Source organism: Salvelinus alpinus, chromosome 2 (genome assembly GCF_045679555.1).
Source record: "Salvelinus alpinus chromosome 2, SLU_Salpinus.1, whole genome shotgun sequence".
NCBI classification, from domain to species: Eukaryota; Metazoa; Chordata; class Actinopteri; order Salmoniformes; family Salmonidae; genus Salvelinus; species Salvelinus alpinus.
In genome coordinates, this window is record NC_092087.1 from 29,130,536 (window position 1) to 29,158,534 (window position 27,999).

The following is a 27,999-nucleotide window of genomic DNA, read 5'->3' on the forward strand; positions in this document are numbered from 1 at the left end:
GTAATCAGGTTCAAGTACAGTCGTCTGTACACATAATGATGGACCGATGGTGTATTTACTGCCAAAAGGCAGAAGTGAAGTTTGTATTAGATCGCACAGTACTCGGTACTGTATTGTTTGTGTGCAGCGACATCTAGCGTTGATAACCACTATTAATTTACTTTTATTGTTTGGGAATACAACGGAGGCTCATCATTACGTTAAAGTTGTCGTTATGAAGCCTCAGATGGGCCATCGAAATAGATGGGTCATACAAAAGAATGGTTACAACATTTCTATGAGATAAGAACAATTAGAGAAGTAACGTCACAGAGAAGTCATGTCATGTATGACCAGACAGAACGGTAAAACTATTTTTGTTACGTGACTTGTTCAATGGTTAATATACTGAACAGAAATATAAACGCAACATGCAACAATTTAAAAGATTTTACGGAGTAACAGTTCATAGAAGGAAATCAGTAAATTGAAATAAATAAATTAGGCCCTAATTTATGGATTCGACATGACCAAAGGAATGGTCAAAGGAATGGCCAAAGGAATGGTCAGGATAATCCATCCACCTGACAGGTGAGGCATATCTATTTTTTATTTAAATAGGCAAGTCAGTTAAGAACAAACAACATTAGGGCCTAATTTATTTATTTCAATTTACTGATTTCCTTCTATGAACTGTTACTCCGTAAAATCTTTTAAATTGTTGCATGTTGCGTTTATATTTCTGTTCAGTATATTAACCATTGAACAAGTCACGTAACAAAAATAGTTTTACCGTTCTGTCTGGTCATACATGACATGAATTTCTGTGCAGGGGCACAGCCATGGGTGGGCAAAGGCTCATCCACTTGGGAACAAGGCCCACCCAACCAATCAGAATGAGTTTTTCCCCACAAAAGGGCTTTATTACAGACATAAATACCCCACTCCCCTCAGACAATCCCACAGGTGAAGAAGCTGGATGTGGGGGTACTGGGCTGGCATGGTTACACGTGATCTGCGGTTGTTGGATGTACTGCCAAATTCTCTAAAATTACATTGGAGGCAGCTTATGGTAGAGAAATTAACATCCAAATCTCTGGCAACAGCTCTGTTGGACATTCCTGCAGTCAGCATGCTCCCTCAAAACTTGGCATCTGTGGCATTGTTTGACAAAGCTGCACATTTTAGAGTGGCATTTCATTGTCCCCAGCACAAGGTGCATCTGTGTAAAGACCATGCGGTTTAATCACCATCTTGGGGTGGCAGCGTAGCCTAGTGGTTAGAGCATTGGACTAGAAACCAAAAGGTTGCAAGATCGAATCCCCGAGCTGACAAGGTACAAATCGGTCGTTCTGCCCCTGAACAAGGCAGTTAACCCACTGTTCCTAGGCCGCCATTGAAAATAAGAATTTGTTCTTAACTGACTTGCCTATTTAAATAAAAAATAGATATGCCTCACCTGTCAGGTGGATGGATTATCTTGGCAAAGGAGAATTGCTAACTAACAGGGATGTAAACAAATGTATGCACAACATTTGAGGGAAAAGCTTTTTGTGCATATGGAATATTTCTGGGATCTTTTAATTCAGCTTGTAAAGAAAATGGGACCAACACCAAAACATGCTGCGTTTATATTTTTGTTCAGTACTTGCCTAGTTAAATAAAGGTTAAACAGTACATCCTTGAGTTTCAGAATGCTCTGATTTAATATTTGTTTAAATATGTCACTTATATCAGGCATTTAGCAATTATGTGAGGGTCACTTCCTTACAACACCACTACTGCATAAACTGGAGACATTAACCCAAATCAGTGTTAGGTTTAGTTGATGCAGAAACAAGCTAGACCTACACATAGGGCTTATTGACCAGATCAATCATGTGCAATAATAAAAATATGGCTTTTACAATCCACTTATGACAGTAACTTGTATTATACTGTAGATGTGATTGACCGTTTCCTCTGGATTATATCTCAATCCAAGTCCAGGAATTGCAACTCGTCATTTTCTTTTGCAGTCTAGAAATATACAATAACTGAAGACACAACACAGAGGTGGATTGATATAACTGATACAAACAACAAATAAATATCACTATAATGCATATGACAACTTCATAAAATCTGATTGAGAGAAGTTCCCATTAGTTTTCACCTTTTTATAACCATTCCTTTGGTTTCCAGTGTTAAAATTGTCCCTCAATTAAGTGAACACGAAGGCCCATTTTCAGAGTTCCATTGGGGAAAGAGAGGCTGATTTCTATAACAAATTTTCTTTATGAAGAGAGTTGGGTCCGGCTCAACTTCCAGCTTCAGTCCTCATAAGGACACTGAGAAGTGTAGTGGGTAAGACAGCTGGATTTTCAGTGGTATCGAGACCAGTACTCTCCTTCCTTAGAGACTTTACCTCTGCATCTATTTTTGCTCCATGTCCCCAGTGTCCATTTTGCCACCTGCCAGACCTACCAATGTGTAGCTAGGCATCACCAAAGCTCACACTTGTGTTTAGGGTTCATGGGGGCATCTGCCTTGCAGCCAAAGTGCTCGGAGAACTCATGGGAATTGGAGATGGTGCCAATAACTCGAAATCTCGACGGACTGTGTGGATCTGTGATGATGCCCTCATGCGAGCTTTCCGGAGTTCGAACTGAGCACCATACCTACACATAGCAGGAAGCACAGACACACATATTATTAAGGACTTTAGAGTGAATAATCCTTCATTTACATTATCAATGTAATAGATCATTCAAATTAATACATAATGTTGAAGGCAGGCATGCTCGAGAATGCATTACTAAATTTGCCACAGACATGGAGATACTGTAAGTGGCACAAACCTGGGCGAATCCAACAAAAAATAACTGATGATTAGTCATCCCCAGGGCGGGCAGAGTGGCCTCCTCTCCATTCTTTGCAATCCAGTTCACATAAGCCTTCAAAGCAGACAAGGATCATATTACAGGCAGCATGCATTTGTTCTCCATGGCGAGAGGATGTTTGATTTTTTTTTTTTAAGTATCTTTCTTGCCCTCAAACCTTCCAAATACTGCATCCCACATTGTTAATTCTGAAACGTCTGCACATTTACTGTATGTGTGCTTGTAAGTTGAATTGTCAAGTCTACTTTCCCCTTAGCCCACCCTAACACCTCCCTATCATACAAACTTTGTAGGCAGCCTTCAGGCCACCATTGTCAGCTATGTTCTCTCCCAAGGTGTGTTTTCCATTGAGGGCTTCCTTGTTGATGCTGTAGTTACTGTACTGCTCCACCATACACTGGGTCTGCTTCTTAAAGGCCTCCACAGACGAGTTCTTCCACCAGGAGCGGAGGTTCCCATCCTTGTCGTACTCCCTCCCTTTAACATAAAGCAAAATATGCTTCAGAACGGGAGACCTAATTTGAAATCATAAATGTGCCATATTTTTGATTGGTGGGATGCTTACACTCACAGAAATTACAGCCTATAATAATTCGTTTTTTTTGGGGGGGGGGGGGGGGGGGGGTGCGGACACAGTCCCCCACTACCACAACTTATGCAGTAGAGATTCCCACATCTAGGGAATTCGAGGGATCAGCTCGTCCAGAGTGCAATGGCCGAACCTCGCCCTGGGTGAATCTCCTTCGTGATCAAGGTGTCTCCCCTGCCAGGTACTGTAAGTGTACAGCCTAGCTGTATTTCTAAAAAGAGTCTTAGTTTGTACCAAACTTCTATATTCACATCATTTTATTCTGAGTCTCCCATATAAAGTAACAAGAGTTAAGACACTACAATTTATATGAAAATACAAAGTCTTACCTTGGTCATCAAATGCATGTGTCAACTCATGTCCCATAACTACACCAATCCCTCCAAAGTTCAGGGCCCTGGAAATGTATTCAACAGTTTAACAAAATATTTTCAAGTAAATAAAAGCATTTTATAACAAAGCAATTACATTCTGGGCTATGTGAAGACACCACACACACACATACTGTATACAATTCACACAAGTACAGCGTGCACACACACAAAAGTGGTGTACTTGTATTTTTTCCTGAGATGGGGCGGTATTAAGGAACTGAATAGGCTGAAAAGGGAAGAGGGACCTACTTTGGCCATGAGCGGCTATAAAAAGGAGCTTGAAGGATTCCTGCAGGGAGCACCATCTCATTCTTGGTAGGATTATAGTATGCATTCACTGTAGGAGGGGTCATGCTCCACCTGTATATGCAAGACAAAGTATGTAAGACAGACATAGAACATAAGTCTGAGATGAGGGTGGTAACCAGTCGTTGACTCTCCCCTATCCCCTTAGCGAGGCTGTTGACTAGAGATCAGTGTGAAAGCATTAGAACCCTAAGCTGCTCTCTTACACTATGTAGTGAGAGAAAAAGATCAGTTCGGCTGAGGGAAATTGGTTGCCAGGGAACGTTTCTGGGTGCCAGTACTATTCTACAGAGTCAGCAGAATGGGAATTTGTAACTGTCAGAGAATTTGACCTCCTCTTTGGAGAGGCGAGCACTCACTGATCTCTGTTGGGGGTTTTCCTTAGCTGGTCCGCAGTCACTCTGGCAGAGAAGTTGTAGTACTGCATGACATTTTGAAAATACAGGTCAGACACCACCTCAAACTGAGAGAGAGGGGAATCAGGTTAGAAGGCGAAAGAGGTTTACACACAAGCAATGCAAACAGGAGATACTGTAAGATTGGCAACCCTCCCCAGAACCAGGGTGTCTTACAATAAGACAACATCAATGAGTTGGGTCTTTTAATCAACATATGAGACATGGACTTCATAATATAGAAGTATGCATATTCAATGTAATTACATATTTACCTACATCATTGAACACTTTGTCAAGCTCCTTGGGGTCCATTATAAATTTTGGATATCCAACCATGTTGTAAATGGCTTCAGCCTATAACAAAGCAGATGAGGTGAATTGAGACAGATGCTTACACCAGATGGCACTGCAGAGTTCTGTTTCACTAACTGATGATAAAGCAATAAGGACTATGTTTTCTGTGTCCTGTCTGGCAATCTCTTATGGAATACAATGGAAATCCTATCGCTGCTACATACCTTATGTTAGTTATAAGGCAAGAAACTATTCCAGAGTTGCTAATTTGTGTAATGACAAGTCCCTCACCCCAGCAGTGGAACACTTTCTACAAGTTAGTCAAAGCAACCCATCTCTCCCACCTTCTCTTTGGCTGCCTTTTTGGTCTCCTGATCCATCCAGTCCACATACTTCAGGCTGTCCTCAAATGCCCATTTGATCTCAGAGACCATATCTTCTGCCTGATAGAAATATAGAGAAAAGGAGAAAAGGAAAGGCTTGTCAAAATCTCACCCAGGGGCAGTTCAGTATAGGTAGGTGTGTAGGCGATACCTTGAAACACTTACAATGGCCTTGCTGTCCTCAGCAAAAGTGGCTTTGACAAAGAGGGCCCCAAGAGCAAAGCCGAGGGCACTGTCTGTGTCGCTGACGCACAGCTTCCAGCGTGGGGTGCAGCTCTGAAACATCACACCAAGCACATGAGAACTATGACACCAAACCACCTACACACAAGATCACTGCACCACCTACACACAGGAGTAATGACACCACCTACACACAAGATAGCACTGTCACTCAGACTTGAAAACACTGCATGATACTAACACAGTATCAACCCAGTCTAACTGTATTAGCTTTTAAAATGCTCCTCAAGCATGGAATAAGTAGTAAAGTGTTGGTTTTCCTTTTGAAGTAAACAATATTTCCTTGGAATCCATAACCTTGCTGCTATGCCTTGGAGTTGAAGCCAGGCCTTTATCAGAGTGTAGGGAGACAGCACGTTCCCCTCTAAAAGGGCTGACTGTTGTTTTTGTGAGACTCTCCAAGATTGGCAACAACAGGACAGCCCTCTCGCCCAACTTCCCCTCTATTACAGAGAATATTAGAATCAAATTGAGACTGCAGACAGAGGAAGGGGGAAAGGGAGAGGTCAGAGTGGAAACGGGTGAGTGAGAGAACAAGAGATATGAGTAGAGACAGGGAAAACAATGACAGTGAGTGAGGGGTAGAAAGGGAGGGGTGCTAAAAGTGTAGTTTAGAGGGTCTCAGGAATTGTGCACACACACACTCCTCAGGACAAGAATGCTCTTGGTATATTCTGACAGTGTGACTCCAGAGCAAAGCAAGGCGAACAGGATCTTTCTCAGATAAGGGTTTGGACAACAAATCAAATCAAATCAAATCAAGGCTTCTGCTATGTGCCTAATGATGACAGTGACTCAGCTAAAGTATTTCTTATCAGCTCCTTGTTTAATTAAAGGGACACTTTGGGATTTTGGCAGAGACCCTTTAGAATCAGATTAACTCGTGGATACCATTTTTATGTCTCTGCGTGCAGTTTGACGCAGAGACATAGTAGTAGTAGTGCTAGCACAATTGCTAACTAGCATTGCTTGTAGATAGACTTTGTCATTGCACTATGGGTAACACTAGTTGGCATTGGCTCACAAAATTACCTCCAACTTCATTCATATTGGACGAAGAGACATAAAATGGTAATCCACGAGTTCATCGGACTCTGGAGCAGTAGATAAAGGGCCTCTGTGATTTTGGCAAAGTGTCCCTTTAAGTTTGCCCCTAACAAGTGCACATCTCATTAAGTTTTATCTACGCCAATTTCTGTTTACAGTTTACAGCCACTAATTTATTTTTATCTGTGCTATAAGCAAGTATCGCTTTACTTCTTGACTGAGGCAGCAGGAAAAGCCGGTCCCCCTTGAGTACCCTTATCTGTAGGTCTGTTGACAATTTCCCTGCCAGCTTACAGCCCTGATGTTTTCCCCATCTCTCTCTCACCTTCTTGGTTCCATACATGACTTCAAAGAAGCGCTGCTCAGCATCCTGGAACTTCTTGTCCAGGATGGACACCATCTTCCTCACCACCTTCATGATCATGTAGTTGTTCAGGACACTGCTCAGGTAGGAGTAGATTAATTCATTACACCATATTAACATTTCAGGAAAGGAAGCAAAAGGTTATATTCTATATGTAGTTTGCATAACGTTTTATAATATCCCTATCCAATCGATATGAAATCACCCCAATGGTTACCTTAATTACAAAGCGTTGTCCATCAGCATTTAAATATGAATGAGTGGAAGGCAGGGCTTGGAAGTGATTCTAACCTCTTGTTAGTGCTTGCAATGAGGTCAGAGACCTTCTGGAGGTAGTCCTTGGCGTACACCACCACAGGCTCTGAGTCATTTAGAAGAACAGGAGCAAACACGTCTGTGAGGTAAGGCATCCAGTCCACCGCAGGAGCCAATGTCTACAGACACACACAGAAACAATGATACTGTCAACATCTACTCGTGCACAGATTTGTATATATATATATACATATATATATATATTTTTTTTATCAGCAGGTATGAACAGAAAGTAGGAAGAAAGACCTTGGAGAAGGCACTGTTAAACCAAAAATGCAATCTATGCAAAATACACTTGTTGATTGAGACAGCCAGTGGTGGAAAAAGTACCCAATTGTCATACTTGAGTAAAAGTAAGCATACCTTAATAGAAAATGACTTAAGTGAAAGTCACCCAGTAAAATACTACTTGAGTAAAAGTATTTTGTTTTAAATATACATAAGTATCAAAAGTAAATGTAATTGCAAAAAGATACTTAAGTATCAAAAGTAAAACACTAAATCATTTCAAATTGCTTATATTAAGCAAACCAGATGGCACAATTTATTTTTTATTTTTATTTCTTTAAGGATAGCCTGGGGAACACTACAACACACAAACATAATTTACAAACGAAGCATGTGTGTTTAGTGAGTCCGCCAGATCAAAGGTAGTAGGGATGACCAGGGCTGTATTCTTGATAAGTGCGTGAATTGCACCATTTTCCTGTCCTGCTAAGCATTCAAAATGTAACAAGTACTTTTGGGTGTCAGGGAAAATGTATGGAATAAAAAGTACATTATTTTACTTAGGAATGTAGTGAAGTAAAAGTTGTCAAAAATATAAACAGTAAAGTACAGATACACAAAATGACTTAAGTAAAAAATACTTTAAAAGTACTACTTAAGTACTTTACACCACTGGAGACAGCTCAATCTGGAAGTCATCTACTGTATGTTTGTATCTGGTGATACTGCAGGTGGACATGGTGTTGATGTTTGGATCATCTGAAGCGGCAGAGAGATGCAAGTCGTTCTGGGACTGACCGCCAGATCCTTTGCCTGGATCTTATGGTAAATTAGCTCCTCGTCCCTCCTCTCCTCCTGGGGTACGGTGATGTTGGCCAGGGTGGTCTCAAAGTCCACAATTTCCTGCATCAGCGATCTGGACGTCTCCTGTGAGCCCCCCAACAGGACCCCTAACTCCACCAGGAAGTCTAGGTATGCATTCAGATACTGCCAAGACCATGTAGGCAGCACAGAGGGAGAGATGTTGGTTAAATTCAATTAAAAACACAATCCAGGACTAGGAAAATACTATTACAAGCAGAGCATTATCCCTTGAGCTATACATTCTCTAGTATTTCTTCATTTTCTGTCCAAGTGGCATACTGTAGGGTTTGTACTGTCCCTTTGGTTGTTTTCTATTTCTACTAACCAGGTTTCCATCCAACCTTTTTATGCGAGTAAAGTACATGTCAGATTATGGAAGCAGCAAATTTGTCGACAAAAAAAAAAAGTGGGATCTTTTAGTGTCTAAAATGATTTGTAAGATGGTGGTAGAAACGCCTTTTATGTGCCAATATTGACATAATAACTATCATATCGAAGTAAACGTTGAGTCACGCAACGATATGATGTGTGGTTCTTCCACTACGACTCGGAAAAGCATGCCGTTTATTAGGCTACAGATTAAATAAGTAATGAAGGTGGTGAAAGTGCATGGTGATGAGCTTGATGCTCTTTTCCCAAAATTATTGTCTTATTCTAGTGACAGGATGATTGATTCTTGGCTGCTGTTTGACAAATAAATATTCTCGCTCTTTTGTCCATAATTTTCTCATCATGTAGGCCCCTCAAACTGAACCTCGAAGCCAGATCCACTGCGTTTTTTCGTTTTGCCCCTCTAATAAGGGACTGATTTAGACCTGGGACCCCATATGGTGCAATTCATTATCAAGTAGAACAGATAACCAGCAGGCTCCAGAACTCGTAGGGTAAGAGTTGAATGCCCCTGATTTTGGCTATACTCGCACTGTATCTGCAAACTGTTGGCTAGAACGCAAGTGCCAAGACATTTGCTATATAAAACTTTTAGTGACAAAAAACAAATCAGTAGAGTTGAAAATACAATGGAAACCCATTTAACTTAAAAAAAAAAAAAATGTTATTCGGTACATGGAATTTAACCGCAAAAGTTATTTTTATGTGCACTCGCTCATCCCGGACAGCCTTTTATCAGCAACAAGTAAATTTGATGAAAATAACATATTATTTATGACCACTACCGTTCAAAAGTTTGGGGTCACTTAGAAATGTCCTTGTTTTTTAAAGAAAAGCTATTTTTTTGTCCATTAAAATAACATCAACTTGATCAGAACTACAGTGTAGACATTGTTAATGTTGTAAATGACTATTGTAGCTGGAACGGCTGATTTTTAATGGAATAGCTACATAGGCGTACAGAGGCCCATTATCAGCAAACATCACTCCTGTGTTCCAATGGCACGTTGTGTTAGCTAATCCAAGTTAATAATTTTAGAAGGCTAATTGATCATTAGAAAACTGTTGTTCTGATTATTTAAGCTATAAAACTGGCCTTCTTTAGACTAGTATCTGGAGCATCAGCATTTGTGGGTTTGATTACAGGCTCAAAACAGACAGAAACAAAGACATTGCTTCTGAAACTCGTCAGTCTATTCTAACTCATTTTTCAACCACTCCACAAATTTCTTGTTAATTAACAAACTATAGTTTTGGCAAGTCGGTTAGAACATCTACTTGTGCATGACACTAGTCATTTTTCCAACAATTGCTTACAGACTAATTGACATCATTTGAGTCAATTGGAGGTGTACCTGTGGATGTATTTCAAGGCCTACCTTGAAAAATGGAAAAGAAATCAGCCAATACCTCAGAAAACAAAATTGTAGACCTCCACAAGTCTGGTTCATCCTTGGAAGCAAATTCCAAACGCCTGAAGGTACCAAGTATAAACAGCATGGGACCACGCAGCCGTCATACCGCTCAGGAAGGAGACGCGGTCGGTCTCCTAGAGATGAATGTATTTTGGTGCGAAAAGTGCAAATCAATCCTAGAACAGCAGCAAAGGACCTTGTGAAGATAATGGAGGAAACAGGTACAAAAGTATCTATATCCACAGTAAAATGAGTCCTATATCGACATAACCTGAAAGGCCGCTCAGCAAGGAAGAAGCCACTGCTCCAAAACCGCCATAAAAAGCCAGACTACGGTTTGCAACTGCACATGGGGACAAAGATTGTACTTTTTGGAGAAATGTCCTCTGGTCTGATGAAACAAAAATAGAACTGTTTGGCCATAATGACCATCGTTATGTTTGGAGGAAAAAGGGGGAGGCTTGCAAGCCGAAGAACACTATCCCAACCGTGAAGCACGGGGGTGGCAGCATCATATTATGGGGGTGCTTTGCTGCAGGAGGGACTGGTGCACCTCACGAAATAGATGGCATCATGAGGGAGGAAAATTATGTGAATATATTGAAGCAACATCTCAAGACATCAGTCAGGAAGTTAAAGCTTGGTCGCAAATGGGTCTTCCAAATGGAAAATGACCCCAATCATACTTCCAAAGTTGTGGCAAAATGGCTTCAGGGCAACAAAGTCAAGGTATTGGAGCGTGTGCGAGCAAGGATGCCTACAAACCTGACTCAGTTACACCAGCTCTGTCAGGAGGAATGGGCCAAAATTCACCCAACTTACTGTGGGAAGCTTGTGGAAGGCTACCCGAAACGTTTGACCCAAGTTAAACAATTTAAAGGCAACGCTACCAAATTGAGTGTATGTAAACTTCTGACCCACTGGGAATGTGATGAAAGAAATAAAAGCTGAAATAAATAATTCTCTCTACTATTATTCTGACATTTCACATTCTTAAAATATAGTGGTGACCTAAGACAGGGAATTTTTACTAGGATTAAATGTCAGGAATTGTGAAAAACTGAGTTTAAATGTATTTGGCTAAGGTGTATGTAAACTTCCGACTTCAACTGTAGATATTCCATTCAAAATCTGCTGTTTCCAGCTACAATAGTCATTTACAACATTAACAATGTCTACACTGCATTTCTGATCAATTTGATGTTATTTTAAAATTGACCATTGTTTTTGCTTTTCTTTCAAAAACAAGTACATTTCTAAGTGACCTAAAACTTTTGAACGGTAGTGTACATTTTAGAATATTCGCCTGCAAATCTGTCGCCACTGGATGGAAACCTAGCTACTGAAACAAATATCTAGCGAGATACATTTCTCAGAAGTACTGTGCCAATTTATGAAATTAATTTCCTAATTTAATCTGGCCTTTGTGTCAAGGCACTGATCTATTTTAAGTCCTCCCTTCCCCTGTCTTTAAATGCTACAATTTTTAAGCCCATTCACCCAGTTAAACCCCTTGAGCCATAGTGCAGCCACCTGTCAGTACCTTTGCATTGGCAGTTTTGTTGAGGTAATAATCCCGAGAGGGGAGCCCCAGCCCAGATTGATCCACCTGTACAGTAGGTAAGAGGAACAGTGCATGACTACCAGCTCACACCCCATTGAAACATTTCAGTGCTCTGAGCAAAGTGAGCCTGGGTCTAGCTTTGACAGTGTAGTATTGCAGGATCTACAGTATACTGCAGCTTCGATTAACCATACAATTTCTAACATCCCCTTTGAAAGAAAGAGCAGGTAAATGTGCACGTAGATCCTCTCTGAGTAGATCTGGGGATAAGTGATGTTTGATGAATGTTCTACCAAATGTAAAGAGGAATGTAAATCAACAGCTAAATAAGTGAGGAGAAGGCCTCTGGGAGTAGCTGGGCCTAGAGCCACTGTGTGGGCCTGAGGCCACAGTCTGAGCCTGGAGCCACTGGGGTGACTGGCTATCCTCTCACCTGGATAATATTGTGGTTGGAGCACTTGGAGTCTGTGCTGACAAACACAGTGAAGAAGGGGGAGCAATGGTAGTTGGCTGACACTGTGCGTAGAACCTCCTGGAAATTGTTTTTGTCCCAGGAGCCAGTTAGGGCCCATCCTCCTGTCTGTAAAATAATATGTATGATCTCCTTCAGAGAGAGGCTAACTTAACCTGAGAGTTCCTTAATATCAGGGCAATGGATACATCCAAGGATAAATTCAAATAATAAAATTTTAAAAAATGGGTTAACTATTTACATTAACTATGTCAAAGAACACGTTAGCACATCAAATGTGACATTATAGCTACATTGGGCCATGTTAGACGACTGGATGAGGATGCCTCGAGGAGTGAACTCACCTGATTGATGAGCTCCTGTAGAGGCTGAGCTCCTAACTCCTCGATCTTAGTCTCATTCATACATGCCTTGTAATACATCTGGGCATTCTCCTCAGCCTTGCTCAGCCCCTTCATGGTGGTGTTCTCTGCCATATACAACATTTTACAGTTAAGTTTTCTCCAAACTTCTCTTACAATGACAGGATAACTGTTATTGGCTTTCGTTTTTCCATTTGTTTTGAGGTTGGACTTTAGAACGTATAGCTCGTTATCACGTAGGGCGCACCGATTGGGGTCACCTTGTTATAGTCAGTATATGCTACACCTGTGCTGGTTGCCATCTTGTTAGTGGGAAGGTGTTTCACCTGTGCAGGCCCAGGTGCCATTTCAGAGTGGCTGGCCCAGTGCTCCATTTGTCTTGAGAGATGTGAATGGTTAACAGCTTAAGTTGGCGCTCCCTATTTTGATTTCTAGACAAACAATCCTTTATCGGATCATCCATGTTCGTTTTGCTTTCTGTCTTTAAGTTTAGTATGTTTGCCTCTTCTTGGGCAAATGTACTGGGTGCTCATGGTGGGTGAATTTTAGGTTCCAGTTGTTGTTGCTAGTCAACTTTCAGTAGACACCCCTGTAAGTGTCTTTCAGATCCACACTGGTTTTGTTTTAGTTGTTGGTTAGTGACTCTTTGTTAGTTCACCCTTCTGTTTGAGCAAATTGTTTGGTTTTCTTGCTGGGGAACGTAACTATAACACACATGTAGAAAGAACACTGAGGCAATAAGGACTAAACTACCAGAAGCGGGCGAGCGGAGCAAGCAGAGCGAGGCAAGTGGAAAGGATGGGACATGCAGAGTAGTGACCATGCTAGCAGGATAGTTCATATCTCCAATCATCTTTGCTTATAGTGAGGTTGTTTCCATAAGTGGATAAATTGGTCTAATTTACCATGTATGGTAAAACCTTAAGCAACCTCTTCCCATTCAAATTAGCTAGAAAAAGGTGAATGACAATTTGTTATGTGTGACTACAGTGCCAACAATAAAATAGAGAAGCGTTCTAATTGAGAGCGATGTCAAAGTGGACAACCCATCCACCTGGCTTCGGTTGGGTCATTATAATTCAAAACGATGCATTCTAAACTAAATCACACGCCTCGCATGCTCGGCTATGGTGAGTGTAGGCCATAACTGTTTGAATGTATTTCTCTAGGTTGGTGAGCGGGGCAGCTAAGGAAGAATCTTACCTAACAGGTGCTTCATGATGGCCATGTTGCGCTCCCATAGGTTGCTGAAGGGACCCCATCGGGACTTTCCCTCAGGGAGGGGGTTGTTCCTTACCCATCCCCCACAGGCAAAGCTGTAGAAGTCGTGGCAGGGGTCCACAGAACGGTCCAGGGCTCCAATCACAGCACTGGCCACAGTAATGCATGTCTCTGTCCGACACATACCCGGGTGAGCTGCCAACGGAGTGGGACAAGCAGCTAAACATACTGTATCAAATATATTTTACAGACACTGCTACTTCAGCCTCAACAGTTAGACAACACTATCGCTTTGATTAAACAGCTAGTAAACTAGGGCCTCCCGGGTGGCGCAGTGGTCTAGGGCACTGCATCGCAGCGCTAGCTGCGCCAGCAGAGTCTCTGGGTTCGCGCCCAGTCTCTGTCGCAGCCGGCCGCGACCGGGAGGTCCGTGGGGCGACGCACAATTGGCCCAGCGTCGTCCAGGTTAGGGAGGGTGTGGCCGGTAGGGATATCCTTGTCTCATCGCGCTCCAGCGACTCCTGTGGCGGGCCGGGCGCAGTGTGCGCTAACCAAGGTACACGGTGTTTCCTCCGACACATTGGTGCGGCTGGCTTCCGGGTTGGAGGCGCGCTGTGTTAAGAAGCAGTGCGGCTTGGTTGGGTTGTGCTTCGGAGGACGCATGGCTTTCGACCTTCGTCTCTCCCGAGCCCGTACGGGAGTTGTAGCAATGAGACAAGATAGTAATTACTAGCGATTGGATACCACGAAAATTGGGGAGAAAAGGGGGTAAAATAAAAATAAAAACAGCTAGTAAACTTAGCAAAAAAAGAAACGTCCCTTTTTCAAGACCCTGTCTTTCAAAGATAATTCGTAAAAATCCAAATAACTTCACAGATCTTAATTGTAAAGGGTTTAGACACTGTTTCCCATGCTTGTTCAATGAACCATAAACAATTAATGAACATGCACCTGTGGAACGGTCATTAAGACACTAACGGCTTATAGAAGGTAGACAATTAAGGTCACAGTTATGAAAACTTAGGGCACTAAAGGAGGCCTTTCTACTGACTCTGAAAAACACCAAAAGAAAGATGCCCAGGGTCCCTGCTCATCTGCGTGAACGTGCCTTAGGCATGCTGCAAGGAGGCATGAGGACTGCAAATGTGGCCAGGGCAATAAATTGTAATGTATATACTGTGAGACACCTAAAACAGAGCTACAGGGAGACAGGACAGACTGCTGATCATCCTCACAGTGGCAGACCACGTGTAACAACACCTGCACAGGATCGGTACATCCGAACATCACACCTGCGGGACAGGTACAGGATGGCAACAATTGCCCGAGTTACACCAGGAACGCACAATCCCTCCATCAGTGCTCAGACTGTCCCCAATAGGCTGAGAGAGGCTGGACTGAGGGCTTGTAGGCCTGTTGTAACGCAGGTCCACACCAGACATCACCGGCAACAACGTTGCCTATAGGCACAAACCCACCGTCGCTGGACCAGAAAGTACTGGCAAAAAGTGCTCTAAATTGACGAGTTGCGGTTTTGTCTCACCAGGGGGGATGGTTGGATTTGCGTTTATCATCGAAGGAATGAGCGTTACACCGAGGCCTGTACTCTGGAGTGGGATTGATTTGGAGGACAGGAATGCAAGATAGGAATGTCAGTGTTCTGCCATGGCCAGCGAAGAGCCCGGATCTCAATCGCATTTAGCACGTCTGGGACCTGTTGGATTGGAGGGTGAGGGCCATTCCCCCCAGAAATGTCTGGGAACTTGCAGGTGCCTTGGTGGAAGAGTGGGGTAACATCTCACAGCAAGAACTGGCAAATCTGGTGCAGTCCACGAGGAGGAGATGCACTGCAGTACTTAATGCAGCTGGTGGCCACACCAGATACTGACTGTTACTTTTGATTTTGACCACCCCTTTGTTCAGGGACACATTATTCCGTTTCTGTTAGTCACATGTCTGTGGAACTTGTTCAGTTTATGTCTCAGTTGTTGAATCTTGTTATGTTCATACAAGTATTTACACATGTTAAGTTTGCTGAAAATAAACGCAGTTGACGGTGAGAGGACGTTTCTTTTTTTGCTGAGTTTATATTTAAGGGCCCTTAAATAAATCCCCTAAAATATGAGATCAAAAAAAGCACATGGGTGTTTTCTACAGGTAACTGCCAAAACATATAACCCCTGAGAAAAATAACTTCTCTATCTAAGCTCTAGAAATGAACAGTGAAAAATAGATAGATGGAGCTTCTATAGAGGAGAGAAGGGCTGCCCCTCGAGAGGTTGTGTCACAGACGAGGTCAGAGTCAGTCATTGTTCCAATTTATACAAAGGGTAGGTCTAATCCTGAATGCTGATTGGTTAAAACCGCATTCCAGCCGGTGTCTATTCCACAAATTACACCTAAATCTATGACGTAGAAATGCCCAGGGGCGCAACTTTGGTTTTAGAAGTGGGGGGACATACTGTGTATATACATTTGAAGTCAGAAGTTTACATACACTAAGGTTGGAGTCATTAAAAAACTTGTTTTTCAACCACTCCACAAATTTCTTGTTAACAAACTATAGTTTTGGCAAGTCGGTTAGGACATCTACTTTGTGCATGACACAAGTCATTTTTACAACAATTGTTTACAGACAGATTATTTCACTTATAATTCACTGCATCACAATTCCAGTGGGTCAGAAGTTTACATACACTAAGTTGACTATGCCTTTAAACAGCTTGGAAAATTCCAGAAAATGTCATGGCTTTAGAAGCTTCTGTTAGGCAAATTGATATAATTTGAGTCAATTGGAGGTGTACGTGTGGATGTATTTCAAGGCCTACCTTTAAACTCAGTGCCTCTTTGCTTGACATCATGGGAAAATCAAAAGAAATCAGCCAAGACCTCCACAAGTCTGGTTCATCCTTGGGAGCAATTTCCAAATGCCTGAAGGTACCACGTTCATCTGTACAAACAATAGCATGCAAGTATAAACACCATGGGACAATGCAGCCGTCAAACCGCTCAGGAAGGAGACGCATTCTGTCTCCTAGAGATGAACGTCCACTCAGCAAGGAAGAAGCCGCTGCTTCAAAACCGCCATAAGAAAGCCAGACTACGGTTTGCAACTGCACATGGGGACAAAGATCGTACTTTTTGGAGAAATGTCCTCTGGTCTGATGAAACAAAAATAGAACTGTTTGGCCATAATGACCATCGTTATATTTGGAGGAAAAAGGGGGATGCTTGCAAGCCGAAGAACACCATCCCAACCGTGAAGCACGGGGGTGGCAGCATCATGTTGTGGGGGTGCGTTGCTGCAGGAGGGACTGGTGCACCTCACAAAATTGATGGCATCATGAGGGAGGAAAATTATGTGAATATATTGAAGCAACATTTCAAGACATCAATCAGGAAGTTAAAACTTGGTCGCAAATGGGTCTTCCAAATGGACAATGACCCCAAGCATACTTCCAAAGTTGTGGCAAAATGGCTTAAGGACAACAAAGTCAAGGTATTGGAGTGGCCATCACAAAGCCCTGACCTCAATCCCATAGAAAATGTGTGTGCAGAACTGAAAAAGCGAGTGTGAGCAAGGAGGCCTACAAACCTGACTCAGTTACACCAGCTCTGTCAGGAGGAATGGGCCAAAATTCACCCAACTTATTGTGGGAAGCTTGTGGAAGGCTACCCGAAATGTTTGACCCAAGTTAAATAATTTAAAGGCAATGCTACCAAATGTAAACTTCTGACCCACTGGGAATGTGATGAAAGAAATAAAAGCTGAAATAAATCATTCTCTCTACTATTATTCTGACATTTCACATTCTTAAAGTAAAGTGGTGATCCTAACTGACCTAAGACAGGGAATTTTTACTAGTATTAAATGTCAGGAATTGTGAAAAACTGAGTTTAAACGTATTTGGCTAAGGTGTATGTAAACTTCCGACTTCAACTGTGTGTATATATATACACACACATATACAGTGAGGGAAAAAAGTATTTGATCCCCTGCTGATTTTGTACGTTTGCCCACTGACAAAGAAATGATCAGTCTATAATTTTAATGGTAGGTTTATTTGAACAGTGAGAGACAGAATATCAACAAAAAAATCCAGAAAAACGCATGTCAAAAATGTTATGAATTGATTTGCATTTTAATGAGGGAAATAAGTATTTGACCCCTCTGCAAAACATGACTTAGTACTTGGTGGCAAAACCCTTGTTGGCAATCACAGAGGTCAGACGTTTCTTGTAGTTGGCCACCAGGTTTGCACACATCTCAGGAGGGATTTTGTCCCACTCCTCTTTGCAGATCTTCTTCAAGTCATTAAGGTTTTGAGGCTGACGTTTGGCAACTCGAACCTTCAGCTCCCTCCACAGATTTTCTATGGGATTAAGGTCTGGATACTGGCTAGGCCACTCCAGGACCTTAATGTGCTTCTTCTTGAGCCACTCCTTTGTTGCCTTGGCCGTGTGTTTTGGGTCATTGTCATGCTGGAATACCCATCCACGACCCATTTTCAATACCCTGGCTGAGGGAAGGAGGTTTTCACCCAAGATTTGACGGTACATGGCCCCGTCCATCGTCCCTTTGATGCGGTGAAGTTGTCCTGTCCCTTTAGCAGAAAAACACCCCCAAAGCATAATGTTTCCACCTCCATGTTTGACGGTGGGGATGGTTTCTTGGGGTCATAGGCAGCATTCCTCCTCCCCCAAACACGGCAAGTTGGGTTGATGCCAAAGAACTCCATTTTGGTCTCATCTGACCACAACACGTTCACCCAGTTGTCCTCTGAATCATTCAGATGTTCATTGGCAAACTTCAGACGGGCATGTATATGTGCTTTCTTGAGCAGGGGGACCTTGCGGGCGCTGCAGGATTTCAGTCCTTCACGGCATAGTGTGTTACCAATTGTTTTCTTGATGACTATGGTCCCAGCTGCCTTGAGATCATTGACAAGATCCTCCTGTGTAGTTCTGGGCTGATTCCTCACCGTTCTCATGATCATTGCAACTTCACGAGGTGAGATCTTGCATGGAGCCCCAGGCTGAGGGAGATTGACAGGTCTTTTGTGTTTCTTCCATTTGCGAATAATCACAGAAACTGTTGTCACCTTCTCACCAAGCTGCTTGGCGATGGTCTTGTAGCCCATTCCAGCCTTGTGTAGGTCTACAATCTTGTCCCTGACATCCTTGGAGAGCTCTTTGGTCTTGGCCATGGTGGAGAGTTTGGAATCTGATTGATTGATTGCTTCTGTGGACAGGTATCTTTTATACAGGTAAGAAACTGAGATTAGGAGCACTCCCTTTAAGAGTGTGCTCCTAATCTCCGTTCGTTACCTGTATGAAAGACACCTGGGAGCCAGAAATCTTTTTGATTGAGAAGGGGTCAAATACTTATTTCCCTCATTAAAATGCAAATCAATTTATAACATTTTTGACATGCATTTTTCTGGATATTTGTGTTGTTATTCTGTCTCTCACTGTTCAAATAAACCTACCATTAAAATTATAGACTGATTATATCTTTGTCAGTGGGCAAACGTACAAAATCAGCAGGGGATCAAATACTTTTTTCCCTCACTGTATATATATATATACATATATATACACACACACACACACCAGAGTTATATACACCTTAGTTATATATATATACACCAGATAAGTTCATTAGAGTTAACTGCAGCTCAGATTGCAGCCCAAATAAATGCTTCACACAGTTCAAGTAACAGACACATCTCAACATCAACTGTTCAGAGGAGACTTCGTGAATCAGGCCTTCATGGTCGAATTGCTGCAAAGAAGCAACTACTAAAGGACACCAATAATAAAAAGAGACTCACTTGTGCCAAGAAACACGAGCGATGGACATTAGACTGGTGGAAATCTGTCCTTTGGTCTGATGAGTCCAAATTAGAGATTTTTGGTTTCAACCGCCGTGTCTTTGTGAGACGCAGAGTAGATGAACAGATACGCCATCCCATCTGATTTGCGCGTAGTGGGATTATCATTTGTTTTTCAACAGGACAATGACCCAACACACCTCCAGGCTGTGTAAGGGCTATTTGACCAGGAAGGAGAGTGATGGAGTGTTGCATCAGATGACCTGAACCTCCACAAATCACCCAACCTCCACCCAATTGAGATGGTTTGGGATGAGTTGAACCGCAGAGTGAAGGAAAAGAAGCGTGCTCAGCATATGTGGGAACTCCTTCAAGACTGTTGGAAAAGAATTCCAGGTGAAGCTGGTTGAGAGAATGCCAAGAGTGTGCAAAGCTGTCATCAAGGCGAAGGGTGGATACTCTGAAGAATCTCAAATATATTTTGATTTGTTTAACACTTTTTTGGTTGCTACATGATTCCATGTGTGTTATTTCATAGTTTTGATGTCTTCACTACTATTCTACAATGTAGAAAATAGTAAAAATAAAGAAAAACACTTGAATGAGTAGGTGTGTCCAAACTTTTGACTGGTACTGTATACAAATAACTATCAATAGAAAACAGGTAAAATTAAACGTAGTGCAGCTAGTTTGCTGTCTTTCCAGCTTCAGTTTGTAGTGATTGTGTTAGCTGTGCTGTTGGCTACCTCCTCTGAACAACAGTGTCCTGACGAGAGAGCACATTTTCTACGCCAGGCAAAATCGCGCATCATTAGCTCATTGTTATGATGTATCCAAATAAATGTCACTAGTAAACATCTTAAACAAACACAAATGCAGCTACATTGTTGTTATTCTGGCTGCAATGTTTGAAGTGACTAAATTAGCTGTAGTTGGCTAGCTACTAAGCAAGGGATAAGAACATTGCCAGCCAGTATTGCAGTGGAACATTTAGAACGAATGACTGGGTCGCATCCATAGATACAGAACAAAAAGACTGAACGATTGGGTCGCGTCTCTCTGGCAACTGAACCGATAGAATGAATGACCAGCCGGCTAGGGTAGCAACCCTAGATTTCTGTCGGGACTATATCTTGTGGAAGGATTAAATAGTATGAATACATTTATCAAAATAACATTCATGAAAATATGTAAATCATTATTTGAATATGTTGGTAACTAGTTGTATAAAAGTGATATTGTCCTCGAAGCCAGTGTTTGGAGGATATATTGGCACGGTTTGCCGACCCTCGACTTTATCACGGCCCTAACACCCGTGCCAATATCTTCCACACCAGCTTCTTTGGCATTATCACTTAATTATCCCCATTCCAACAGCTGTTCCTGTTCTTGCCCCTGGCATCTACAGTGCATTCGGAAAGTATTCACACACCTTGAATTTTTCAATATTTTGTTATGTTACAGCCTAATTCTAAAATGTATTCAATTGTTTTTTTTTCATCTCATCAATCTTGACACAATACCCCATAATGACAAAGCAAAACCATTTTTTTTTTTTTTTTTTGCAAATGTATAAAATAAACACTTAAACTAATCACATTTACATAAGTATTCAGACCCTTTACTCAGTACTTTGTTGAAGCACCTTTGGCAGCGATTACAGCCTCGAGTCTGCTTGGGTATGACGCTACAAGCTTGGCATACCTGTATTTGGGGAGTTTCTCCCATTCGTCTCTGCAGATCCTCTCAAGCTCTGTCAGGTTGGATGAGGAGCGTGGCTGCACAGCTATTTTCAGGTCTCTCCAGAGATTTTAGATCGGGTTCAAGTCCGGGCTCTGGCTGGGCCACTCAAGGACATTCAGAGACTTGTCCTGAAGCCACACCTACATTGTCTTGGTTGTATGCTTAGGTTGTTGTCCTGTTGGAAGATGAACCTTCGCCTCAGTCTGAGGTTCTGAGCGCTCTGGAGCTGGCTTTCATCAAGGATCTCTCTGTACTTTGCTCCGTTCATCTTTCCCTCAATCCTGACTAGTCTCCCAGTCCCTGCCGCTGAAAAACATCCCCACAGCATGATGCTGCCACCACCATGCTTCACCGTAGGGTTGGTGCCAGGTCTCCTCCAGATGTGACGCTTGGCATTCAGGCCAAAGAATCTTGTTTCTCATGGTCAGAGTCCTTTAGGTGCCTTTTGGCAAACTCCAAGCAGACTGTCATGTGCCTTTTACTGAGTAGTGGCTTCCGTCTGGCCACTACCATAAAGGCCTGATTGGTAGAGTGCTTCAGAGATGGTTGTCCTTCTGGAAGTTTCTCCCATCTCCACAGAGAAACTCTGGAGCTCTGTCAGAGTGACCATCGGGTTCTAGGTCACCTCCCTGACCAAGGCCCTTCTCCCCCAATTGCTTGGTTTGGCCAAGCGGTCATCTCTCGGAAAGGTCTTGGTGGTTCCAAACTTCTTCCATTTGAGAATGATGGAGGCCACTCTGTTCTTGGGGACCTTCAATGCTGCAGACATTTTTGGTACCCTTCCCCAGATCTGTGCCTTGACACAATCCTGTCTTAGAGCTCTACGGCCAATTCCTTTGACCTCATGGCTTGGTTTTTGCTCTGACATTCACTGTCAACTGTGGGACCTTATATAGACAGGTGTGTGCCTTTCCGAATCATGTCCAATCAATTGAATTAACCACAGGTGGATTCCAATCAAGTTGTAGAAACATCAAGGATGATCAATGGAAACAGGGTGCACCTGAGCTCAATTTCGAGTCTCATAGCAAAGGGTCTGAATACTTACGTAAATAAGGTATCTGGTTTTTATTTTTAATACAATTGCAAACATTTCTACAAACTTGTTTTCGCTTTGTCATTATGGGGTATTGTTTGTAGATTGATGAGGATTTTTTTCATGTAATATACTTTAGAATAAGGCTGCAACGTGGATAACAGTATTTTTGTTAGAAAGTGCTCTGGAATTTGGGACTAGTTGCAAAAGCTGAGGGACAGCCCACGGCATTTGGCAACTCCCTTTGCGTTATTTCGGGAAAGGATGTGGAAAACATGTTTATATTTTTAGAGCGATAATAATTCATAACCCAAAGTCCAATTCGTCCATTCTCATTCTGTCTCATGTCTATGTTTAAGGCTGTTTATTTCGGATAATAAGTTTTATGTTTTTTAATCAACGATTAAAATTATAGCTGAATAAAAGGATTGGAAAGGTGAATGGTCTAGTAAAAGCACATTCTTGTGCCGGTTCTTATAACAGACGACTGTGATTTGTCATGTGGGCTGATTGGTGGTTGAATATGAGCAAGTGGCATTTGGTTCCCTTTTCAAAATACAAGGACATTAATACTGAGCTGAGAAAATACAGACGGTACAGTAAAAATGTGTACCTAAGAAAATGTTGGCAGATTATATGAACACAAAAGAGCAATCATAGGTTGTTTGGTCAACTCTTCTCAGGATTATTTACCTGAACCAGGCTTAATAATCTTAGCCACTCACTCTCTTTGTAGAAGATCCCAACAGTGATGAGAGAGAAGAACAAGGCAACAGACAATGCACACACTAGGACCAACAGCCTCCGCTCAGTGTATGTCTTCTCAGCCCAACACCTGGGACCAGGACCATGTCGCAGTGTCACCTGTACACACACACACACACACACACACACACACACACACACACACACACACACACACACACACACACACTGCAATGAGCACAGGGCACCACAGTGTCATCTCCATAGATACACATACACTGGTTATGTGAGTAAAGGTTACAGAGATTGGTACACAAGTCACCCTTAACCACAGTACTCAGGCAAACAAACCACTATGTTCTATGATCCGATGATGAATGGTATCCTCTATCTGGTCAGAGATGATACACTCAATACCACAAAGGCACTGGGGCAGAAATGCAGCGGCCATGACTGAATCCAAACAAGAGTGGTCTTGGGGGGGGGATGGTTTAATGTGGGTGTCTCTTGTGTGTGTGTGTTTGCATGTGTCAAGCGTTTGTACATTCACTCTGCCTAAACAGTAGAGTTACATGCTGACCAGACCGGACACGTCGCGTGCGCGAGCGTCGCAAAATAAATTTAGAAATCCACGTTATTCAATTATTGCACCCACACTGCTCGCGCGCGCCAACAAGCGTCTGCGTCGCCAAGGGCTAAAATAGAACTAATTCCTATTTCTGACGCAGATCGCGCTGCAAGTCCTGCCTCTCCCATCTCCTCATTGGTTTATAGAAGCAGGTACTCACGTGCCATCTCCTCATTGGTTATACCCACGTGGGTGATTGAAAGACGAACTTTGTTGCCGGTTGTCATGGTAATACAATGAAAGTTTAGATGCGATCACCATATAAGTTCAAAGATGAAAAAGCCTGGAAGGAGGAGAGATGACTAGAAACGATTCGGTTGGCCGTTTTATGTGTGGATTAATTGTCGGAGTAGAGGTCCTTGTGCATTTCAGGTAAAATAACAACTCAATGTTTATATCCCAGGACAAATTAGCTAGCAACAGCAAGCTAGCTAAATAGGAAAAATTAACATTAGTTTTCAAATGCAAGCTAACTAGCTAAATTGCCATACATGTTTAATGCTTTTCGACCTGTCCCCAAATTAATGTCATTGGTTCAGAGTTTGTTTTGATATTTTAACCTGTGTCGTGATTGTGTTTGGTGTGGGGGGGCAAAATAAATGTATGCACGATAGCGCGCGATGGCGCACGTGCGCAGCCGGTTTGGGTTCCGTGTTATTAGTCACTCACCCTTCTAGATAACTTAAAACAGTCTAACCAGGCCTTGTGTCTTGAAGTCACCGTTTAGCTTCAGTCAGCTGGTGCGCAACTGTGGTAATGTTGGTTTGACATTCGATAGCTTATCTCTTGGGGGGGTCAGTCAATAAATTACACTAAGTAAAAGGGACAATATTTTCATGCTGCACATTAAATGCGTTCAATATTTCATTGAAATTTTGAGCTATTGACATTTTAAAATATTGTCCTATGTATATTGTGTAATTTACTGATGATCCCTAACTAGCCCCATAGGGATATCGAATGTCAAACCAAATTTACCATGGGCATTACGATAGCTCATGTGCAGCTCCTCTCCGAATTGATGATTACTTGGGTGCTGCCAGCTGTGGGCAGGATTGAAATAAACCCAATCCAAGGAAAACTGCTATGGTACCCTTCATTCCGTGACATACCATTTTTTCACCTATCTAGCAAATGTCCATTTTGGATAAGACTGAATTCATTACCGAAATTCTCCTATTTGCACTTTGTAGTACATTTTTACACTAGAATACATGTATCTGCCTGATAGAGATACCACATAGGCATTTTCAAAACAAGATGTTTTACCCACCCTGTGAAAACCAATTATCCCAGACCTGTTAAAAAATGTGATTATGTCCCATTAGCTAAGGCAAGAGTTCAAATGTCACACTGAATGTGAGCAGCTCTGGTGCCAAAGCTACAACAGGCTTTGTAATCCTCCAGACTTTGATTTTTACATTTATATTTTAGTCATTCAGCAGACAGAGGCAATTAGGTTTAAGTACCTTGCTCAAGGGCATGACGACAGATTTTTCCCCTAGTCGGGTCGGGGATTCGAACCAGCGACCTTTCGGTTACTGGCCCAACGCTCTTAACTGCTAGGCTACCTACCACCCCCACTTTCAGAGGTTTGGGTGTTAAAAAAAAACTTTCATCTGTATTTCTGTGTGCATTTGAGAAGCTACTTCTGCCAAGTCAGTGTGGTTGAGGTCTGTGCTTTATCACAGACTCTCACAGTAAAAACCACTGCACAATGTGATGGTAGAAAAATAGTTTTGGAAATTAAACGTTCAGAAACATACTTTATTTCTTCTCTTAGCCATGGGAAAATATGTTAGGAATGATCTGATTTCAGAGGAAGCTCAGATTCTCAGCAGAAGGAAAAGAGCTGGCTGAAGTAAAATGGAAATATTGAAACCATGAAAACAGAAATGATTTAGTGTAACAGACTTCTAGCCAGACATGTGTGAAGCCACTGACTCAGACAGCGCAGGTCCATTGTATAACCTGTTATGATTCTCAGTTACATAGTTAATGTTGTTGCAGCCTCTAAAAAGTTAGGCAACAATGTCTTCAAAGGACCTTTATCTAGTGATACCTTTGTCAACAGTCCACAGCAGGTGCAGCCGTGTTGTTCTGCTTTCTCCTACTTAATCAGTTGTGGATAGTGGATATGCACTATATATACAAAAGTATGTGGACACCCCTTCAAATTAGTGGATTCGCTATTTCAGCCACACCCGTTGCTGACAGGTGTATAAAATCGAGCACACAGCCATGCAATCTCCATAGACAAACATTATCAGTAGAATGACCTTACTGAAGAGCAGCCACACAAAAGCCTACGATCACCATGCGCAATGCCAAGCGTTGGCTGGAGTGGTGTAAAGCGTGCCGCCATTGGACTCTGGAGCAGTGGAAACGTGTTCTCTGGAGTGATGAATCACGCTTCACCATCTATCAGTCCGACGGACGAATCTAGGTTTGGCGGATGCCAGGAGAACGCTACATGCCCGAATGCATAGTGCCAACTGTAAAGTTTTGTTTTTCATTGTTCAGGCTCATTAGGTCCAGTGAAGGGAAAACGTAACGCTACAACGATTTTGTGCTTCCAACTTTGTGGCAACAGTTTGGGGGAAGGCCATTTCCTGTTTCAGCATGACAAGGCGCCCGTGCACGAAGCGAGATCCATACAGAGATGGTTTGTCGAAATCGGTATGGAATAACTTTGAGCCTTAACCTCAACCCCATCGAACACCTTTGGGATGAATTGGAATGCCGACTGTGAGCCAGGCCTAATCGCCCAACATCAGTGTCTGACCTCACTAATGCTCTTGTGGCTGAATGGAAGCTAGTCCCCGCAGCAATGTTCCAACATCTGGTGGAGGTTGTTATAGCAGCAAAGAGGGACCAACTCCATGTTAATGCCCATGATTTTGGAATGAGTTGTTCAACAAGTAAGTGTCCACATACTTTTGGTCATGTAGTGTATCTCTGTTAAACATTTGTGATTATTGGTGACTTTATTTAGTGCAGGGGAGAAAGAAGAATCCTGCACAGGGATTCAGAGTTGTAAGCATAGAATTAGGAATTAAAATACTTTAATATGATTTCTATGGTTAGAAGACTGTTGTATCCGTAAGGTAGAAAGTAAGAATACAAATGGAATGTGTTTATATACTTACATCTGTGGGCTGAAAATCCTATCATAACAGTGCAGTTATCCACTTACCAGTGCAGGTACAGTGAACACATTGGTTTTCAATGTGATTAACTACAGTATTAATCTGACAGACTTTGTATCAACAGAAAACCTAGGATACCATAAGCAGTGAGCTCCTCCTTGCCTGTCAAATAGTATAGAAACACATGCAACTTGAGACATCTGTTCTGTAGGATGGGCTCTGCAATTGATTATCCAAGCTTTTTGAAGCACCCAGAAATGCAGATACTGTATGGGCCTCTATAAAGGGTAGTTTGTTTAGTCTACGCATCAGGAGATAATAGTCTTTCTCCTCAAGTAGCTCTCTGTGTTAAATGTAGCACATGGCTGACAGAGAATAGCAGGCTCTCAGGAAATAACATGACGCTCAAAGTCCTCACAAAGATAATAGAAGAACTGGAATTTGATTAGCTCAATGCTAATGTATTTATTTGGAATGTAATTTGTCATACAATGCAAGCAGATCATAACATAACAGAAGCAGCTGAATGAGTGCATCTAGACAGACTTGGCATGTGTCAGGGCTCGTCCATTATTTTTATACAAAGGAATAGTTGTCCTACCTGCATGGCAGGGGGGTAGATCTCATCCCCGTTGGAATCTACCAGGTCATCTTCGTTCAGAGTGGCCCTCTTGTACGTTGACATCTGAAAGGTCAAATGCAGAAAAGACTCCCTCAGTGCTTCCATGCTCCTTAAGGCCTTCTCCTCTCCTTTCCTTTCCTACAGTCAGGATGTGTGTGATGTTTACTCTTTAACAGTCTTTGGGAATCCTGGGTTTCCCCCCTAAGATCAGGGGAAGGAATATTAAATTCAGCGCCCCAGTATTTCCTACCCTCTTCTCACCACCTCCCTACCCCCTAACCCTCTACTCAACCACCCCCCATTACGTCATTCGGCTACTCCTGGGGTCTAATCTCGTGGGCGCCGTCAAAACTCACCACTTAAAAAGTCCTGTAAAGGTTTTCAAAGAAACAGCCCTTCCTCTCTAGCAACTATGTTGTTCTGCTCAGCCCTCCTTCAGTACACACTCTCCTGGAGCTCCAACTTAGCCCAACCTAGTCAAACAAGAAACAAAACAGAGAGGGAACTCGCGAAAAACAGGAAGGAGCATTGACTTAATCGACTTATGTGACTGAGAGTGAGGGTGTGTGAGAGGGAGTGTGTGCATTCCACA

At 42.3% G+C, this 27,999-nt stretch overlaps 1 protein-coding gene and 1 non-coding gene across 3 annotated transcripts; both read right to left on the reverse strand.

The window, feature by feature from the left end:
• Positions 1-1,661: 1,661 nt before the first annotated feature.
• LOC139558416 (endothelin-converting enzyme 1-like) lies at positions 1,662-27,998 on the reverse strand. Of its 2 annotated transcripts, XM_071373531.1 has the most exons (19): positions 27,764-27,998; positions 27,387-27,608; positions 23,029-23,167; positions 13,673-13,885; positions 12,452-12,576; positions 12,069-12,215; positions 11,615-11,680; positions 8,201-8,389; positions 7,151-7,293; positions 6,821-6,935; positions 5,371-5,481; positions 5,167-5,265; positions 4,805-4,882; positions 4,490-4,593; positions 4,074-4,184; positions 3,780-3,847; positions 3,148-3,338; positions 2,820-2,915; positions 1,662-2,639 (listed from the first exon to the last, which is right to left on the reverse strand). In XM_071373531.1, exons 2-19 carry the CDS (start codon positions 27,510-27,512, stop codon positions 2,463-2,465), a joined length of 2,298 nt encoding a protein of 765 aa, XP_071229632.1. In that variant the 5' UTR covers positions 27,513-27,608; positions 27,764-27,998; the 3' UTR covers positions 1,662-2,462. The 2 variants fall into 2 exon arrangements, with proteins under 2 accessions (XP_071229632.1, XP_071229639.1); XM_071373538.1 differs by lacking the exon at positions 13,673-13,885 and having other exon boundaries at positions 27,764-27,997.
• On the reverse strand, positions 3,477-3,640 carry LOC139568917 (U1 spliceosomal RNA). Its single transcript, XR_011673759.1, has one exon. It is a non-coding gene; the product is annotated as a U1 spliceosomal RNA (small nuclear RNA).
• Position 27,999: the final 1 nt, after the last annotated feature.